This window comes from Psittacula echo, assembly GCF_963264785.1.
Source record: "Psittacula echo genome assembly, chromosome: 6".
Classification (NCBI taxonomy): domain Eukaryota; kingdom Metazoa; phylum Chordata; class Aves; order Psittaciformes; family Psittacidae; genus Psittacula; species Psittacula echo.
The window spans coordinates 14215527-14235372 of NC_137743.1; the positions used below are offsets into that span (position 1 = coordinate 14215527).

Here is a 19846-nt window from a genome sequence, read left to right on the forward strand (position 1 = left end):
ATTGGAAGCTTTGGGTACCACTTTGCAACCTTTCCTTCTTCTTCAGAGACTGCTATACGCTGTATTTTGTTACCATAGCTGGATTTTTTCCATTCTCTGACTACATCACTGCAGTTTTACTTTCTCCCTTCCCCCAAAACATATGTACTTAAAAGCCCACCAGAAATGAACAAACCCACCTACACAGGGATGGGGACTGTGTAAACCAGAGTCTGAGCTCTCCTTGAGGGGTGATGGTGAAAGGGCAGAGGCTTCCCACAGGCTGTGCTTGAGCATAAGGAGCTTTTTCTTATTTTACAGGCAATGCTGTGCTTTGCCCTGGTGGTCAGAGGGGCACAGAGGGGATGCTCCCCCCTACAGCCATTCCAGATACCAGCTGGCTGCAGCATTATAGAGGAGGGAAATGTGGATCTGGCTCCACAGCAGCACCAGCACCCACAGCATGAACCCCAACTGAAGCATGGGACAGAGGAGGAAAAATCAAATTGCTCCTTTGGCTTAGCCCAGCAAAGTCAGGAGAGAGTGCTGCTGAAAGTATAATAGAGGAGTCGTAGATACAGGGGAGTGGTAGTACTCTGTACAGACATAGTCAGGAGCTCAAATGGGATGTGGATGTGCTGGCAGGGTTACATTCATTTTTCTGTGTGCATATGCACACAGGCATCTGTTTGCTTTCTCTTTTTCCCTCCCATTCCAAGATGCAGATTGGATTCAGGTTCCCAGGAGCTCCTAAGAGCTTGTGAGTAAGTTTGCAGGAGAAGATGAAGAGACCAAGGCTGCTAGGGGACTTTAATGAGAACTACTTCTATTCTCATGGTGCAGTTAAGAGTCACATAATGAAACAGAGGCTGGCTTGTTTGTTTTTTAATGAGCTCTATTTATATTTGACTTTAAGTATCCTCATTCATTTTCTCTGAATCAAACCTCTACTGCTGCAATCTTGTGCACCAGAATTAATAAAGAGCAGCTATAATCTGATTTACTGCATAGTTCCAAACATGAACGTACTCGCAGGAGGGGTTGATAGTTTAGAGTGGCAATGTTTTAAAGCAGAATTGAATATAACTTCTCAACTGCCTTGCAGAAAGCTGGAGTAACCCCGCAGACTGGTGTGGAGGCATTTTTTTTTCCTGTTTGTTGTAACACCAAGAGGTTAAGGCTGCTGTTAAAGCTAGGTTTATGGTTTGCAAACTGGAAGCTGGTGAAAAGCAGGTGCCATATCTGACAGATTTCATCTGGCTGTTAGGGATGCAAAAATCAAGGGAGGTTGTGGTTCACTCCCTATGTAGAGGATTAGAATAAAAATCGGCAGTACCATTCCCTTGACTTCTTCCCCTCCTCGAAACAGAGAAGCCACAGTTTTCAACATAGCTAGAAATTTGAAATGGAGTTTTTCTCCTTGGAGGAAGAAATTTTGCCCCTATTTCCATATTAACTTTAAATTAACACGGGGAGCAGCTGTGTAATTAAGTCAGTTTGGGGATGAACAGTGTAATTCAAGAGTGAAATACTATCTTAATTATATACATTAATATTCTGCTAAGGAGATGCTTATCACAAAAAAAAAAAAATATAGATAATTAATGTTATTGAGCAAGGAAGGCCACTAAAAATATAGAAATAACAGAGAGAGTGCCAGTCCAAGACACAGCAGATGACTGCATGGTGTGAAAGCAGCTCCCAGCTGCAGAGGAAGCACCCAGTGAGTGACAGATAACACCCGTATCTGAACAAGAAGATACTGGCCAAAAGTCATCTGTTGTCAGAGGTGAATACTGAATGAGGGACTCTGTGTCAAAGGGAGAGTTGCCCCGTGGCTGACCCAGCTGCTTGGGAAGGATTTCTGGCTGCAGTCACATCTATTTTTCTGTGAAGAAATACAAAATGGAGCATATTCACAGAAACAGGCAGCAAAGGGAGAACTGGAGGTCAGGATGGGGGAGTTAACGAGAGGAATCTCATTTGCTGAGTTGGGCACTGGGATGCCTTTCTGTTGCAGGGACACACTTGAGTCCCTATCTACAGACCACCCCAAAAGTCAGGATGTGGGTGGGGATCAGCATCTGGCACTGCAGGGCTGGCAGGGGAGGCTGGCTGACAGATACGGAGCAGCCAGTGCACATGGGACAGGAGCAGCATGGGTTAGGAGCTGGGAAATGATGTCTGTCACTGCCCCAGATGGGATGGAGCATCCCTCATCAGAGCCACAGTGTGATCCCACAGTGCTCCCCTGTCTCTGAGGCTGCATTGCAAAGCTACAGCATCAACTGATCAAGAGAGGAAAGAAGGGATTTCCTTGTGGGTTAGGAAGCCACAATGGGGTGTGAAAATCTTGATTCCCAGATCAAGAAAAATAACACAAGGTCTCAGAAAAGCTGGAGCTGCCTTGCTTGTATTGAGACACTGATTTAAAGGGAGTTTGCAATTTCACAGCACAAAGAGCCCTCTGGTCTCAGGTGCGTGAGCTGAGATTTGGGGTTTTCTTGCTCACAGCCTCATCACAGGGCCCTGTGCTCCTGTCAGCCCCAAGGAGAGGGGCAGGCTTCATGTGTGAACAGATCTCCAAGGAAAACCCAGGTGCTACATAAAACAGGGCTGGGAGTATAAAAGCATTGCTCCTTCTGCTGAACGGACAATGAACCGACATCGCACAGAGGTGCTATTGGGGATGGGATTGCAGTGCAAGTGCAGAAATGCCTGAACTGGCTCCAGTGAAGGCTGCAGCACGGCTGCATTAATCATGCCAAGGGGTGGGCAGGGCCAATGCACCCCCTGAGATGCCCAAAGGTGACAAAAGGGTGGCATACATTCAAATGAGCCGGCATGGTCCTGCCTGTCATGGGAACTGAGCCTCAGGCTGAACTCCACCTTGGTCTGTGACCAACACAAAAGTCTGCCAACGTCACATATGATGGTACTTTGCATTTTATGGTGTTTGTGAGAACGAAATGCCAGCTCGCTCTTCAGCTAGACCAGGTTTGAATCAGGTCTAAATCGTGCTGGATTGCTTCACGTTTGGTTTTGCAAAACGAGAGCTCAGTGAAGAGCCACAGGGACATGTGTGCTAAGCAGTGACAAAGAGACGATTTAGGTCTGTTCTTGCCGTCCATACATTTTTACTTGGAGTCCTCAAAGTGCCATCAGAGGGCATGCAGAAAAACCTCATTTACCCCTCCTGCTCTTTATTCTTCCCAGGAAGCATGAGCTTTATCCTGTCTCTCTGCAGCAGAAATATGCCAGGAATATTGGGGAGCAAGATCGTTTTCTTATCCCAAGCCAGTTTAAAAAATGATGCCTACAAATGTTGAAGAACTCAGTATCGAAATGGCATGTGTCAGAAACACAGCAATTCAGCTGTCCTGGAGAGAAATGCTCTATTCTGCACGCAGCAAAGGGAAGGGCGGGTTGAGGGCTGAGCTCCCATTTAGCAGAGTCATTCACCAAAATTCCAATGTCCTACAAAGCCACGGGCCAAGGTGGTGAGGAACAGCTGCTCAGTCCCTCTACTGCAGAACAATTTGGATGCAGAGACAAACTTTGCCTTCAAATCAGTCCCAAGATCCACTGCATGAAGGTTGTTATGCTGCACAGGGAAAGCAGCAACATTTTGCCTTAGGGCTGTAGTGGCATCCAGTGGTCCAACCACCACAATGTTTCCTTTACAAAGCAAAAAAACTCAACAGTGCTCTCCTGTAGGCTCCCAGGAGCCCAGCACTTCAATGGGATGGGATGGGGGGCAATTCAGTAAGAAGATCCCAGACTTTACATTTTAATCCCTAAAAGGTTTAGGAAACATTTTTCTCTCCCAGCTCTTCATCTGCATACTTTTGACACTACGGAGGTAGGGCAGTGTTTCAGACTTCACCTCCTGCAGCTTGTCACACACAATGCTAACAGCCCCCCTGCCTTCTCCTGGGAAGGGCACCCATCTCACAAACAAATGTTGGATTGTTACTCATCTTAACTACAAAGAGGACCAAGGTCTCATTAATTAGCATTGACATTTACAACGGAAGCCACGAGATATGAGTGAGATGAAGATGGATGAATTCCAAGAGGATCTGAGAGAAAAAAGGGCTGTGAGAAATGATTGGGCATTTTTTATTCTGAGTTTTCCTTGTAAAGAGACATTATTGATGTTCAAATTCCCTTTCATGTTCAAATAAGAAAACATGCAGTCAGTCTTTCGCCATGTATCTAAATTGCAAGGTGCAGTACGCTGCTGAAATGAAAAAGAGGCCCTTGTACAGGCCAGTCTCCAGTCACTGGGTTTGTGTGTGGAGCTGAAGGTCACAGATCAGGAGGTGTTTTCCTGAAGGGTCTGGCTTAGCTTTGGTTCAGAGGATTTTAAAAAAATATAGATGCAAAAGTTCACCAATTGTGTGCTTCTATTGAAGCAGGGTCAAGCTCATGATAAAATAAAACCATCTGCTCTTTCAGACTTTCACCCCAAACCAGAATAAACCTATTTTGATGCTCTCATGGACTTGGCTCCTTCCACTGTCTTCATGTGCTCCAGTTTGACATTATCAGGCATTCAGACTCCTTGGATGAGATCCTGAGTCATTGACCAGTGGGATTAAAATAAAGATCAGTTGAAAACAAAAGCATTGGTATTTCTTTAGTACATTTTCTGATTGTTGAGTCATTAGGTCATATTCCCTTTATACCTTGCAAATTTTCTCTGTAACAGAGAAGTATATAAAATTGAGGGGAGTTTAAACAAAAGCTAGGATTCTCATGCAATCCCTTCAGTCCAGCAGCTGAGGCTGTATGAAAAACATCAGTTACCATGAGAGCTAGGAAAGCTGCCTCAATTCATGGCTCTTTTGTATAAGACAATGCCAACAGCAGAAACAATTGCCCTGTTTCTGAGCTATGAGTAACCCCATTTCTCACCTTCATCCCTACTGTGTTGCTGATCCCTAGGCAAGGGCTTTCAGAATTTAACAGAGAAACCCAAATCTGGTTCTGAAGATGTAATCCTCTGGCAGAGATACTGGGGCAGGGGAAGCTCAGCAGAAGGGGAGCAGATCCAAAACTCACCAAGGCATGAGTATGCCATTAGGGTAGAGGGCAAAAGGGTTTGCAATCTACATTGCTTGGAGAGTTAGAAAGACACTTGGTGTATGACTCTGACAAGTGTCATTAGTGAGCAGGGTTGCACTCACACTTTATCTAAAGCCTTTTTTAAAACAAGCCAGAAAATCCCATCACCACTGGTGTGGGGTTTTCTGAGTTGGTTTCAAAGCACAATATATAAAACGTGAACAAGAACTACAATCCTCAAAACAACTTTCCTCTGTCCTTTTGCCATCCTGCTGATCATGATGTCTGGGGCTATAAAAAGGCACTTTATAGATGAGACACAAGCACAAGAGCATGTCTCTCATTCTGATCTGCTTCCGTGTTTATAACCATCGCTTATCTAATGACACTTAGGAAGTGTTACCAAGGAGACTATTTGCATCCTGCACCATGTTGCTAAAGCAACACTGATAAATTAGATGCAGTGCTCTTAGCCTTCACCTACTGTATTTGTATTGCTATTAAAATGAAAGAGTCACAGGCTTTAACTATATTTGGGTCATTCACTCATCCAAACACCTGAAAATAGTCCAATGGCAGCAGCTACGGAGTTCCTCCATAAATCTAACACATGTAGGTCTCCATCTCTTACATGTATTTCTAGCTTGCCTGTCAATGAGACCTGCAAAGCAAGCCATCTTTTCTTTCATACTATGACCTTCCTCCACAGCATGTGTTTTCCCTATATGCTTGGCTTTTATTTGAATACATCAAGAGATTTTAACTGTCATAAATAATTACAGCATCTCAGTATTTGGTGGAGCATGACAGAAGGCAATTTGTACGTAGCATTAATTTTTGAGGCACAAGATGGCTCAGAGGCACTGGAAATGCGACAACTTGCCTGAAGTTTATGGGTCAGCTGTTCATCCTCACCCTGAGTCTTGGTTCAGCTGTAAAGAGGCACCATTCAAGGGCTTCAAGAAGGCTCACGGAAAGATTAAAAGGCTAAATAATGACTAATAGGGTAAAATAGTCATTAATGAGGTGATAAAATCAGAAGAATTTAAAACCATTAAGAACTAGAAACAAGCTATAAACAAAAATAGAGAACAGGGGCTGTTTTAGGTGAAGTAACAGAATAAATTAATCAAAGAAGCACAAAAGACTACTGCTAGAAAAGAGAGTGAGAAAAGAGGTGTGTTTGCAATGGTTTCCAAGGCCAATAACAGCTTCTCTAGAGTTTGGACATTTGTCAATATGCTAAAAAACATATTTAAAATTAAAATTCCCTCCATGTTAATGCACAAATATGGGCAACTGTCAGGAACTTTACAGCAAATATTACAATTGTGTAACAATATATTATATGCAGTTGTATATAGAGAATAAATTGTATTCCTTACGATACCAAGCTCTCTGAACTCAAGTATTCTGGTGTAAATCTAGAGCAAACTATTGCCCCCACAGCTTTTTATTCCGATGGTCTGAGCAGTACACTTTTGGACAAGCACATAATAGTATAATACCATCCTAGCAATACCAAGCTGGAACTCTCCATCACTATTTAATATGTTTATTCCAAAAATAAATCCTGCTTTTAACACTTTCAAATTTAACAGATAAACTCAGGCAAGGACATAAATACTTGGCATCTGTCACTGAATTCAATCAGCTCTCTGAATCAGAGCAAAAGCATCCCGTTCCAGCTCTGCTTTAGTGCATAATATAGTTTGGGTGACTCTTATTAATAAATTTTTGCTTTAGCCCAGAAGCGTTGCTAAAAGCACACCTGGGAGCATTTTACTATATATAAAATCTCTGTTCCAACAACAAATTTGATATGCCTGCAGAATCTAATCACAAGAAGGTAACTCTCCTTCCTGCTGAATAGGCTACAGCAAGAGAAAGCCCATGTCCAAAAAGCATTTCACCAGCCAGCCCTTGTAATTGCTTATGCCTGGGAATTTAAGATGAAATACCATCATCTGGGCTGGTAAAAAGTTTGCTAACAGTCTTAGGTGCCAGGTCAGCCAGGCAGGTATGTCCTTTGGATTTAAACAATATTTAAGGAGGTTTTTCAGAGGGCTGCAAGAGACAGAAGAGCCAACTGCGTGAGTCAGTGGTAGCTGAACGCCATCGCCTCCTCTCAGAAGGATGCTGCCGATGCTTTGCCAAGCAAGGAAGGGGTGATGTGGGCAGATGGGGGTGAATGCTGCTCAGCTGCATTGACAGGCTGGGAATATAGCGGGAAGACCTCAAATCCCAGCATTTCCCTAGGAGACAGAACTGGATTACATGAACTCTATGGTAATTAATGGATGTAGGACTACTGTGCTCAGCAGATGAATTGAGTCTTTCTCCTGACGAATAGTTGTGCAAAATATAAGTAAATCATTTCACCTCCCTAGACATCAGCTTATTTTAGAATGAGCGGATGGCACAAGCTCTTTCCTGCCTCCCTTCAACAGCAGCAGTGAGGCTCAGCTTCTCAAGTTTTGTCACTGCTTTAATTCCTCCATAAGAAGGTGCAATAAAGGCACAGAGAGGATTTCTGTAGCTGGCTGTAGCTGGCCATAGCTGCAGAATATGTGTGTGCCCACCACCACACTCTGCTGAGCTGCCTGGACATGTGCTGACATGGTGCTGGCGAAGAGCCTCCTCCAAGCCACATGGTGGGGAAACCACCCTGCAGCAAGTGAGCAGTGGGGTCGGAATAAACATTCAAACATTCAAACAAACATTCTTCCTAAATCCTGTCATAAAGCAAAAAGAGGATGGTTCAAGTCTCGTGAGGCTACAACAGCTGTATTCCCTCGTGGTTCCTCCCATGGCCACCACAAGAAAACTCCACCAAAACTGTGTTGTAGAATGCAGTCTGCAGTCCTATGGGGGAAAGAGTTATTCATGTCAACACACAAAGGCTGCAGAAGGCCAGTTTTAGCTGGGAATTTCAAGGGAAGCTTTCCCAGGACTCAGCCCTCCTCTCTGACTTCAGGTGCCCCATGTGAAATGGGGCAGGGAAGGCTCCAAGGAAGGGTTAGAAATGAGGATTTACATCACCAGCAAGGCAGAAAGAGAGGAGGAGAGGAGGTATCACCCTTGCCATCAGCCTACTCCTCCTTCTCCCATGGGAAGTAAGATCAAAAGAAAAAAGGTTTTCTCTGTGCTCGTTATGCCTCTCTGAAATTTTCTAAGGACTTTCTGTTGGGTTTGGATCAGGTCCTAGACTCATGTGGACAAAACTCATAGTGTATGATGTGTCTGGATTATATATTAACAAAAGGGTTCCCTCTGCAATCAATCAAGCATGTAGAACACTGTATTAAAACATTCCTCATTCTGTATCTGACCCAATGGAGTTGGCATGAAGAAGTTCCCACCACACCCTAAGAAACGCTGCTGGACTATAAATTGTCATTACTTCCTTCATCTCAGTTCCTACATGGCCTTATCTAAACTATGTCATAAATCTTCTGGGTTTTATCTGAACTCTCCTCCTCCTAGTGACATTCTGTACTTCTGAATAATGTTGTCTCCATATAAATTACAAGGAGCACAGCAGTGATGCTCCAGCAGAAGCAAGGGAAGCAGTGGGAAATAGCTAAAAGCTATGAACTGTTTTCCTACTTGTAATCTTCTGTCATATTCCAAGTTGGAAGATTAGATAATGAGACTATTTATAGTGGTATTGCTGGGTGTGTATCACAAAACCTTTATTGTAAGACCACGGGCAAGTATGAAATTTCAATTTTGCCTGCCATTCCCCAGTGTCACAGCTTCATTTGCACCACCGCATCTTTTCTTTCACAGGGGGGCTATTAATAATAGATGTAGCTTTAACATTTCCAAACTCGGAGTTTACCCTCGGTCTCTGTTCCCATCCATAGCTCAGTAAATTTTCATGTTGGACTGACAACCGGAGACTGACAATATCTGCTCAGCCACCAGACACACATTGTGTGGGCAAGATCAACCAGAGCTCACTTCATTCACTGCTACAGGTCCCAGCCACAGGACTTCTCTGGTTGAAATCTCAAGCTGCGTTTTAATCTCTCTGCTAAGTCCTCCCCTCATACCTAGAAGTTCTGAGAACAACTGTCCAAAGGAAAGCCACTGAACACCAGATGATGGCTTTAAACTGAAAGAGAGTAGATTTAGACTGGACATTAGGAAGGAGTTCATTACTGTGAGGGTGGTGAGGCACTGGAACAGGTTGCCCAAAGAAACTGTGAATGCCCCATCCCTGGCAGTGTTCAAGGTCAGGTTAGATGGGGCCTTGAGCTACCTGGTCTAGTGGGAGGTGTCCCTGCCCATTGCAGGGGGCTTGAAATGAGATCATCTTTAAGGTCCCTTCCATCCCAAACCATTCTATGGTTCTATGATTTAAATATGGAGAAGTTTTTGCATCTTTATTTTATGCCTCTTAAGAGATGTAAACATGTAAGTGTTGTCCATTAAAACAGGTACACTAAAAGATATACAGAGATGGGAGTGAGAATGAGAAATCCAGTGCTAACATCACAGCTTACCCAGGTCCTTTTTAATACATTCACTGAATTTTTTAATAAAGAAAGTAAATTATTTCAACTACTTCTTTCTGTATTTGCTGAAATGCTGCAACATAATCAATTAGTGAGGCACATTTTCTCTTTTCCATCGTATCTGCTCAAGTGACTCATTCACATAATGCGCAGATTCTGTTTGCAACATTTACAGTTATTTGTATCCTGTCTTCTACAGTGACTCAATATTTCTATGGGAAACCATCTCTTCCCTTCATACCTAGTAATTACTTGTTAAGTACAAAAAAAAAAAGGCATTCAGCATCTACAAAAATTGTCCTGCAAGATAGATAGAGAGACAGATAGAGAAAAATACAATGGCACCTGTTGCTCAAATCAAAGAAATCCCAAGTTTTACCAATACAATTAGATGCTATATTAAACATGTGTCTCCTAAGGAGGAGATTTGAACTAACCTATGATGAAGAGTAGAAATCTGGGTGGTAAAATAAGCTTTGGATCTGTGGCTGCTTGGCTTACCTGGCAGAAGTCTGTCCAGAAGCAAGTTAAAACTCTTAACACTAAGCTTTACATTAAATAGTGTTGATGAGCAGCAAAGCACAAAACACAGTCATGTCCCCATCCAAGTAGCAGTTAAATGGAAATCAAGCAGAGCTTTATGCCTAACAGAGGATGAAAGATGATCAGTGCAGTTTTTAAATTGTATGTTGACATAAAGGAAGTAAATGTAAATTGGAATGAATGAAGCATAATGTGATTACATTTCTTCTGACTGTGTCAGAGTGAGAGCTACAGCTTTCAAATGTGGTGAAGCCAGAGGGATGTCCAGAGAGGGACTGCTTGCAAAGACTTTCATGCTCCTTTTCAGCTCTTAAAGTAAGAAACCAATACCCCCAAAAGTGCCCCTGACTGATTTCACTAGGACAAAAGATCCCAGATTTCCAGCTGTGTTTAGCATCTCATGGTCCCTTGTCCCTTCAGAAACTGGGCTACTTCTCTGCTACCCCACTGACTAGTTTCTAACACTGGCGCTGGCTGGTTACAGAGCTACCCAGCCATTGTTTTGCTGAATCGATCCTCTCAAGCCCTGATGCTAAACATCATATGTTCTGGCCATATCATAAAAATTATGAGCTCAACAATCAATAGAAAATCCCTGCATATGCCCATGCACTTGCAGTAAGCCCACACATGCAGGAACATCTGAGAGTGTCAGTTACCAGTTTGAAACTCAAATACTGAATACAAAGGAACTGAGGAAGGAGGCTCTGCAAGCAATGCCAGTATGTTAGAATTTCTTTTGTCTGAAATTTTCTTGCTGTTTTTTTTCCAGAAAAAGTATTTGTATTAAGTGGAGTATTTTTAGCAAAAAAATCTGCATGGTATTTTATCTCTGGAACTGGCTAAGAACTATTTACATTTACTTTTCAGAGTTTTGTATTAAATAGCCCTGAGGTTTAACCTGACAGTTTTCTGAGAGATGAGAATCCTTCCCTATGCTTTAACAAAGAATAGAACCAAGGTGGACTAATGGAGAATCATACAAACAGAATCCCACCATGGCATACTCCACCCTGTAATTTTAAAACACGATCCTATTTTAATCCTGGAAGGTCAACTGTAACCAGGAGTGTAAACATTAACAAGAATCTTATATACAACATGCTTTTGTCAGCTGGAGTTCCCCAAGAGCAAATGGAGATACAAACCTACCCCACCTCAATTTTAACCACATAATTTCATCAACCTAGACCTTAGTATGAGTATCCAATTCTCATACTGATATCTCAGTATTCAAGTATCTCCCCAGCTACACAGCTAGCAATACCCTAGTTAGCTAGTTTAAAAGGTAGTTCAGGTTCATGTATACATGTCACAGTTACAGCAGAAACTTTAAACATTGCCGGACCCAAAGTTTCAGGTAAAATTCAGCTCCCATCCACAGAACTACTTTGGGATTTGTCCATTTGTGGTACGTAACTGAGCACCTGCACAATGATGTTATTAAGGTTAATCTTAGATCAACCGTTTCTGGATGGAGACAATCACAAAATACAGGCACTGCAAATTGCACTCCTTGGGACAGTTCAGAGCTGGATTAACTCAGGTGTCCTAATATCTCAAGGCAGACCAAGTCAGAGCATGTGTGGACCCCAGCTTGAAATAAATAGCCGCCAGGAAGATATGCACCGTAAGTACCACATGTACTTATGCACTTGCCACGGGCAACAATGCCAGCGGTGCAGAAGTTGCTGATGCCTGCAATTATCCCAGCAGCAGTAGGTAAGAACAGCTGCCAAATCTGAAATTTTCCAAGCTTTTGCATTAGAAATCTTCTCAGATATGGGGATAACCACAAAATCTGCTACGTCAGCAGTCTAGGAAACAAAATGAAGTGGGGGCTTCTTATGTCTTCGTCATTCAGGAGGTCAACGTAAGCAAAAAAGAACCTGGTTTCTCTTACTCCAAAACAGCCACAAATGCAAAAGTACCTTTATTTGTCAAAATCACAGAGTGCAGGAGACACAGCCTCCTCCAAGAAAGCTTGTACATGGACTTTGTCACAATCTCTACTGTCTCCTGGATAAAGCCTGGACTTCGATGCTGCCATGGCAATGAGCCACTCTGTAAACACCCAGGCAGGGACACTCATGGAAAAGAGGATGAACCCAGCTAGAGATCAGCCAACACCAAAGCAGGCTCTATCCCTCTCCATCTACTATTGCAATGTCTCAACAACCCAGCCCCAGCTTTCACTGACATGGAGAAGTTTGATGTTCTCATTTCAGCATTATCTTGAGCATCTAAAAACAGGTAGCCTTAGAAAGACACCCTTGGGAAGCTCATATGAGCAGGACAAGTGTGTGGTCTTTGTATGTAGCAAATTTCAAATTATTTCTCTTTCATGGCCTCCTCCAATCTCCCATAAAATTGGACCCATTTTAGCATCCATAACATCCACTACTAATGAGGTCTACAGAGCTACTAGCTACTGCAGATGGCTAAAGTCTCCTTTTGTTCAAAAGAAGCTGTAATCTACCAACTTCATTTGATGTCCTCCTAATTCTTTTACTGGAAGAGTCAGTGAAGAGTGGAGCTTTGCCCCTTCTTTACATGCCAGTCATTTTGCACCCTAGTTGTCCCTTTTGTCCAGACATAGAATCATAGAATTATAGAATAGTTTGGTTTGGAAAGGACCTTAAGATCACCAAGTTCCAAGTCCCCTGCCATGGGCAGGGACACCTCACACTAAACCATGTCACCCAAGGCTTTGTCCAACCTGGCCTTGAACACCGCCAAGGATGGAGCATTCACAACCTCCCTGGGTTTAAGGTTTAGACGTGAGTCCTAGTTTATTCAATCCTTCCATAAGCCAAACTTCTGACCATCCCTGTTGCCCTCTTATGAATGCTTTCCAGTTCTTTTTTATCTTTTTTAAGATGGTAAAAGGGAAAGAACCAGAACTACACAAAATACTCAGATTTATACAATCTATTTTCTTCTGTTTGGCTCGCCTTATAGTTGCTAGTATTTCATTTGCTTTTTTTAACTGCTACTGAGCCTTGCATTAACGTTTTCAGCTCAATCATCCCACTGATGTTTTGGTTCCTACTGGTTTTCAAAAGCAGCCTTTCTTGCCCTTGAGAAATAGAGAGCATCACCTGTGGGCAAAGCACCACATGATTTCCTGGGAAATTTCTGACAATGTGCAGCATTACCTGCTCCACCAACAGCCTTCAGCACCTCACGAAAAAGACAATGGGAAAGGAAAAGTAGGATTGATAAATTGCCGTGTTTGGAGCACTGAGAAATTGTAGGTAGTTTAAATGCAATAAATCAAAGTTCAACAGCTTGAGAAAAAATCTGGTGCTTGGGAAAAGGTCATACAACCTGAGAACCTCAGGCAGGAAAAGCTTTATACCTACGACCCAGCCACACTGACAGGTCAGAGGGAAACAAGCATGAGCCAGGACAAAATGAAAGGAGAAGGGCAGGAAGCAGGAGGCATCCTTCAAAGCCTTGAACAATGAAACTTCTGAGTCCGTAGGGCTGGGATAAAATGAAACAGTGCTTCAAAGAAGAGCCACTTATGACAGCAATGGGAGCTGAGGCTCCCTCACAGCATTGCTAGTGGTACCACCCCTTGGTGCGCCGCCTGCACTTCAACTTCTAATCCCCATGATCATCAGTTGCTGATGTCCTTTTACTCCCCACTTAGTTTTATCCAGCGAGTGCACAAAATGGAGCTGGCAGCAGGGTAGTCTTTCCTATCAACAACATACAATTATTAAAATGCCTACAATAGATGCCAGATTACTATCTTCTGCATGTATTTCAGAAGCTCATAAAACACCAGTGAAAGGAGAAAAACGTCTGACGTATTTATGTGTCAGTGCGATATAAAATTTGGAACAGCAACTGCAAAAATGCAAGCAAAGACTGTACAAGCATGACTGGTATCCTCTGTGGGCCAGGAAAAGCAGCAAAGCCCCTGCCTTCTTGGTAAAGTGTTGCACAGCAGGCTGTGTTCCTGGGAGCTTGCAGCCAGAAAGTCAGTCACATCCTTCAGCAAATAACTGCTGACTCTGACTCCAGGTTTCCTAGCAAAAGACAGGACTAAGAACTGTCCTGCCAAGGTGCCAGTCTGCTTCATGAGATACTCTGGAATTATAAACCCCAAATCATCCTACAGAGATCACCCAGGCACATGAGTAAGATCTATCTGTATGAATGAGCAGTAAGTACAGGGGACCATGGAAGAACACAACACAAAATGACTCAGATCTCAATGGGAGCCTCCAGATGCCACTGTAATACAAATAATAAAGAATAACCCATGAGTAATCAGCCACTGATGAAAAGAGGATCTCTGACTAGCTTGGGCTCTCTCTATAATACAGTTCATGCATTCTTTTGCATAAATATCACAGGTGTATTAACCCATGAGCAAACCAGCAGGAAGAAATCCTGCTTGCCATTACTTGCCATGGAAATTTATCTTCCAAGGCGAGACAGGCCTCAGGAAAGAGCAGCAAACCTGAGTAGGAGGCTGGAGGAAAGGATTTAAGAGAGGAGACATTAATACTCCTTAGCTTTCACAATGTCATATTGATCTGCTGTCCGCATAAATGGCTAAGCCTTCTTGAAGCTGAGGACATGGAGACAAGCGAGAATGAAGAGCCGCTAGCCCATGGCACATGGCAGATGGCATTCAGGTAATGTGCCTCACCTCTGGCCCAAGAGCTAGCAAAACGTGCATTTCTAGCATCCTGGACCAGCAAATCTGAGTGCTACACAACAGCCTTAACAGGTTACACAGCCCACACCTCACAGTAGGGAGAGTTACACTTATCTCGCAAGGCTGAGGAGTAGAGAAGAAAGAAATGCAATAGCCACAGAGATTTGCAAGATGTAACACTAGGAAAGGAGGCTAATTTACTGAGCTACACCAGAATTAAAAAGGAACATTAAGAAATGAGATTGAATAGACTATTTTGGAAGAACCCTCCGGCACAAAGATAGGTTGAACTGGAGATGTATGTATTGAGAAATAGTAGATGTCCCCTTGGTTGGGACAGTTCAAGCCAGACTGCCCTGCACTAGTAAATGAACAGTACACAGAGCCACTGATGTAAAGGTTGATCTTTTCCATCTCAAAATCCAGAAGATTAGATACAGCTGGAGTTTCCTCACTCAGTTCCACTCCAAACAGCCATACACACCTTGTTTGATAGTTATTGCAAACCATATTTCAGAGAAGGTGGACAGCAAAAATACCTGGAGTTCATCTGGTGGCATCATTAAGGAGATTGTTACCAGATAGTTATTATCTGTTGTTCAGCATGAGAAAAGTGCATCACTGTCCACCACCTCAGAGAAATAGACATGTCTGGGCTACAAGAAGTGAAATACTCACAGGAATGCTGGAAATAATCTCACCTCAACCTCCCCATCGTGTTAGCACAAAGTGACAACCTTCTTCCAGCCACTGGCCGTGAATTCCAGATTAGGTAATTCCAAAGTGCTCGTGTCTAGCAGTTCCAGTGAACAGCAATGTGAAGCCCTTTTATAAAGGGCTGGACATATCAGATTTTGAAGTACTGTCCTACTCTGAAAGCAACTCTAAAATCATCTTCTTGGGGTTCCAGGTTCACTGTTGCAGGCACCTTCAGTAGAGACCTGCCTATTTCTGTTACCTGGTTTTAAAACTGCATCTGAAGCCTGCGAATCAAGTTGAGTGCTTTCCTTCTTCCCCACCACCGTCAAAAACAAAGCAAGTGTTCTGCCAGCCATGGCAGTCTTCAGTGATATTTCTGTGTCGTGCCTTCAATGCCATCCAAAGTATCACATGGTCTTCAAAAGATTTGTTTATCTAAAGGTGACCATTTTTAGCACGACTAACAAAAAAGTACAAAATTTGTCAGTATATGTGAGCAACAGTTCTACTATGTGTGGAGGTCTTATTTCTTGTACAGGAGAGATGAACTTGTAAGGTTTGGGGACTGACTTCAGAGTCCCCAGACCACTCAGGAAACATAATGCAATCATAGCTTCTCCTTTAGCAAGAATGAGCCTCAAAGCCCTGGCACCAGGTTAGGAAGAGGTCTCATCACAGAAGGAAAGTACTAGATGGTGACCAAACTATCAAAGTTCAATATCCCTAACACTGGGCCAGATACTGAGGGAAGAAATGGGGACCTTCAATTAAAATACGCTTTACAAACTGTTAAATGGCAGATTTGTAACAAAACTGTGTGACATTCATACTTTTGCTGCTATGCCTCCAGACCATTTTACAGGAACCTGTCAGATGCAATCAGACTTGTTTATTCTGCATTTAAATGTAGGACCTGAGGCAGCCCGGTTTCAAATAAAGACAGAAAAGGCACATATTGTCCCTGGCAGTTGCTTGGGTTGTACAACAAAGGCAATGTGTTGTTAACTATTTACTCTAAATCAGAAGTATTTCAATGTTCTGCTACATTACAGTCTCAAGAACATTTCTGCTTGCTTCCTCAGCACAGGTAGAAATGTAATTACAACATAAATCAAAGGAAGAAAGAAACAAACTGACATTAACAAACACCCACCCCCATTCCCCAAAAAGAAAAATCAGGTGATTCATGCAGAGCATCTTCAAAATCTCACGTAAGCCACAGATAATGGATTAAGTGGCAGTGTCCCTTCTGGCTCCGGTTCATAAATTCTTATTTGCTTAAGCTTATTCCAGAAAGATTTCCAGCTGACAGCATGATTCTTAAGAGACAAATCTTCCCTGGCAGTTTACAATTGCATACCAAGTACTATGGCATTGCGTGTGCCTTCATGTTTGCATTGATAGAAGATGATGGTTCAGTGTTTAGGGTTCAGCAGCTCCCTCCTTGCAAGTCTAATTTTAAGCACAGCCATTGTCTGGTCTGAGTTTCAGACTGACTTAGTCCATCACAGAGCAGTAAGCATTCCTAGTGTCTCCTTACATGACCATTCAAAAAGCCATGATACAGTCATCCTCGGTTCACACAACTGTTTCAAATCATCCAAGTGCAGAGGAAGGGAGCAGAGAGATGTAATGGAAGAACAATGTGAGTATCAGAAAATCCTTCAGTATAACAACCAGTTGTCCAGCTCATCATTAACCATTTCCAATCCCCATGACCATGCCAAAAAAGTATCTAAGAGCTCAGTAAATTGAGGGTGAACAGCAACATCCCTATTTTCCATGCTAGTGGCTGCGAATTCTACAACATACTGGGGAAGCTGCAACAAGTTTTGATCATCTGAAATGACTATGGGTGCAGCACCTTCCCTCATTCCCTGCTTACAGAGATGTCTGACATCCTCTACCCCACCATCCAGTGCCCTTGGCTGTGAAAATGTGCTTAGTGAAGAGGTACCCAGGTAGCATTGAACACATACAGTGTGAAAGGGAAATCCCTTTCAAGAATGACAAGTTATTTCCTGCTACGACCCTCCCAGATTATAGCAAAAGGGGGCAAAAAAGGGCAGGGTCAGAGGAGACCTTGGGAACTCACTCCTGCTAGCCTTACAATTTGATCCCCATCCAATTTGATCCCAGCAGTGCCCCAGCATTTCAGAAAACAGATTTCATCCTTGTAAAGAACAGAACAAGCTGGACAAGGAGCCCCAAATACCCCCCTGCTCTCCTCCAAAGAAGGCTGACCATCTCACTCGCACAGATATATTCCTTGAGCATCCAGAAAAGACACCAAAGCAAAGCTTTTGTGCACCAAGAAACACTTGAGGACTCTTTGGAGGTCCAATTCCTCTGATTTGTTGTCCCTTGCTATCCTGGGGTGCCACTGCCAGGGGAGCCTGTGCACTGATCAGCCACCCGTGGAGCACTGTCACGGAAGGAGAGGCAGGGCTGGAAGCAGGGCAGGGGGGCCCACACCGCCAAAGGCCATAGGGTGCCAGGTATGGAGCCATCCCACTCCGGGGTGCCCACTGAACCCAGCCTGCCTCAAGGTGCCCGGGATACCTGTCCAGTGTGGGGTGTTCAGGGTGCTGTGAGTGCCTAGGCGTCTCATCCCGATTTGAGGTCTCTGGGTGCCCAGGATTTGTGTCCTGCTTGGGTACCCATCCCACCGCGGGGTGCCCAGAGCACCCATCCCGATTTGGGCTGCATGGATGCCGCAGGGTACCGCGGATGTTCGTACCGCCGGGGTTGCTGGGGGTGCCCGGGGTGCCTGTCCTGCCGGGGGTGCCGGCCGAGCCGTACCTTTGAGGCGGTGGTGGCGGGCGCGATGTAGGCGGCCCTGGCCGCCGCGGGGCAGCGCGGGGATGCTGGAGAAGCGGCTCCCCATGGTGGCATCCGAGCCGGGGAGGGCGGCACAGGGCAAGGTCTCTCCCCGGGGGCTGTGGCGGCGGCAGCGCTCACTCCGATGCCGAGAGCTCCGCTGCTGCTCGCCGCCCGCCGGGCCCCATGCCCCGCCGCTCCGCCGCCCTCCGCTCGGCTCCGCCGCGGCTCGGTACTGCGGGGCGGGGCGGCGGCACCGCGGCCCCCCCGCCGCGCCCCGTCGCCATGGAGACAGTTGTTGCGCCCCAGGGTCGGAAGGAGGGGGAAAGCAGCGCTGCCGCGCTTCGCTCAGATGTGCCACCTCTGCTGCGACAGGTAAGGGGCACGCAGGTCTCTCTCGCTATCCCCACCCTCAGATCTGTCTCGGGCACACGGACAGGGGCCCCCCGGTAGAGCGGTGGCACCGCCCGGTGCCGGGTCCCTGGGGTACCAGCAGCGAAGACAGGCAGCTTTCCCCCACCCAGAGCACCGAGCGACTCAAGCTTCCTCTCAAACCATAAGGATGCCTTAAGAGGCAGCCGCAGCATCAGGAACACCATTGCCCTCCCCTGCCCAGGACGGAAGCACCTCTCGGAGTGTCTCACTTCCACCCTGGCTCACTTCTACCTCCCTGGGACAACGCTACTCCCTTACTTCTGCTGGCCCTGAATCCACTCCCCCAGCACCCTTCCAGCGAGGCAATTTGTGGCTGACCCCAGAATCCAAACCACTCAAAGAAGCTGCATCATGCAGGAACATTCAAGCAGACATGCTCTGCTGGCATGCAACTATCCTAAAGCAATTAGGATCCTTGTGGATGCAAATATGTCAGAGCAGCATTCAGGGAAGGCAAAGCAGCCCACTGTTCTCTGAAGCTACCCAAGCACATAACTTTCAGAGGAGAAGAGGAAGTGTTCTGAGGTTACATATAAGACTTGATAAGAAACATCAAAAATCTCAACTAAAATCTGATGCTGAAATTGGGATGAGGATCTGTTTTGGTGCCTGTGATGCAGAAGGAATCATCGCTGTCCTGCCCAGCCTTAGTGTGAGATATACACCATGGTTTTGCACCCTTTCTAATTCTCTCAGAGACAGAAAGGAATGACCATGCCAGTCAGAGTGCTGCCATTGTAGTGCAGGCCTTGAACTTCTGCTCAAACACAAGCCTCTCAATTTTCAGTGCTGCCAATATATTGGATCCTGCTCTAGCTCCACCAGCTGCCTCCATAGGCAGGAAGCTCATGAGGAGAGTTGCGACAAAGATGAAGTGAGATTGAATCATATCTTTGTCTCCTTTGTGAACACTATCTCCAGTCAGCTCATTAAAGCGAGCCCACAAAGAAACATGGGGCTGGAATGGCTCTTAGATGGGCAACTCCAGTTTGTCATCATATCATAGAATCATAGAATAGTTAGGGTTGGAAAGGGCCTTAACATCACCAAGTTCCAACCCCCTTGTCATGGGCAGGGACACCTCACACTAAACCATGTC

At 44.6% G+C, this 19846-nt stretch overlaps 1 protein-coding gene across 3 annotated transcripts in view; it reads right to left on the minus strand.

Moving 5' to 3' along the window:
- NEURL1 (neuralized E3 ubiquitin protein ligase 1) overlaps positions 1 to 18379 on the minus strand; it is a gene marked incomplete at both ends in the record, with an annotated part of 160779 nt that extends 142400 nt beyond the window's left edge. For all 3 annotated transcript variants that reach the window (XM_080621339.1, XM_080621340.1, XM_080621338.1), the window contains one exon: positions 18295 to 18379. In XM_080621339.1, the coding sequence (XP_080477465.1) occupies positions 18295 to 18379 (85 nt within the window). The remainder of the gene's footprint in view (positions 1 to 18294) is intronic.
- Positions 18380 to 19846: the final 1467 nt, after the last annotated feature.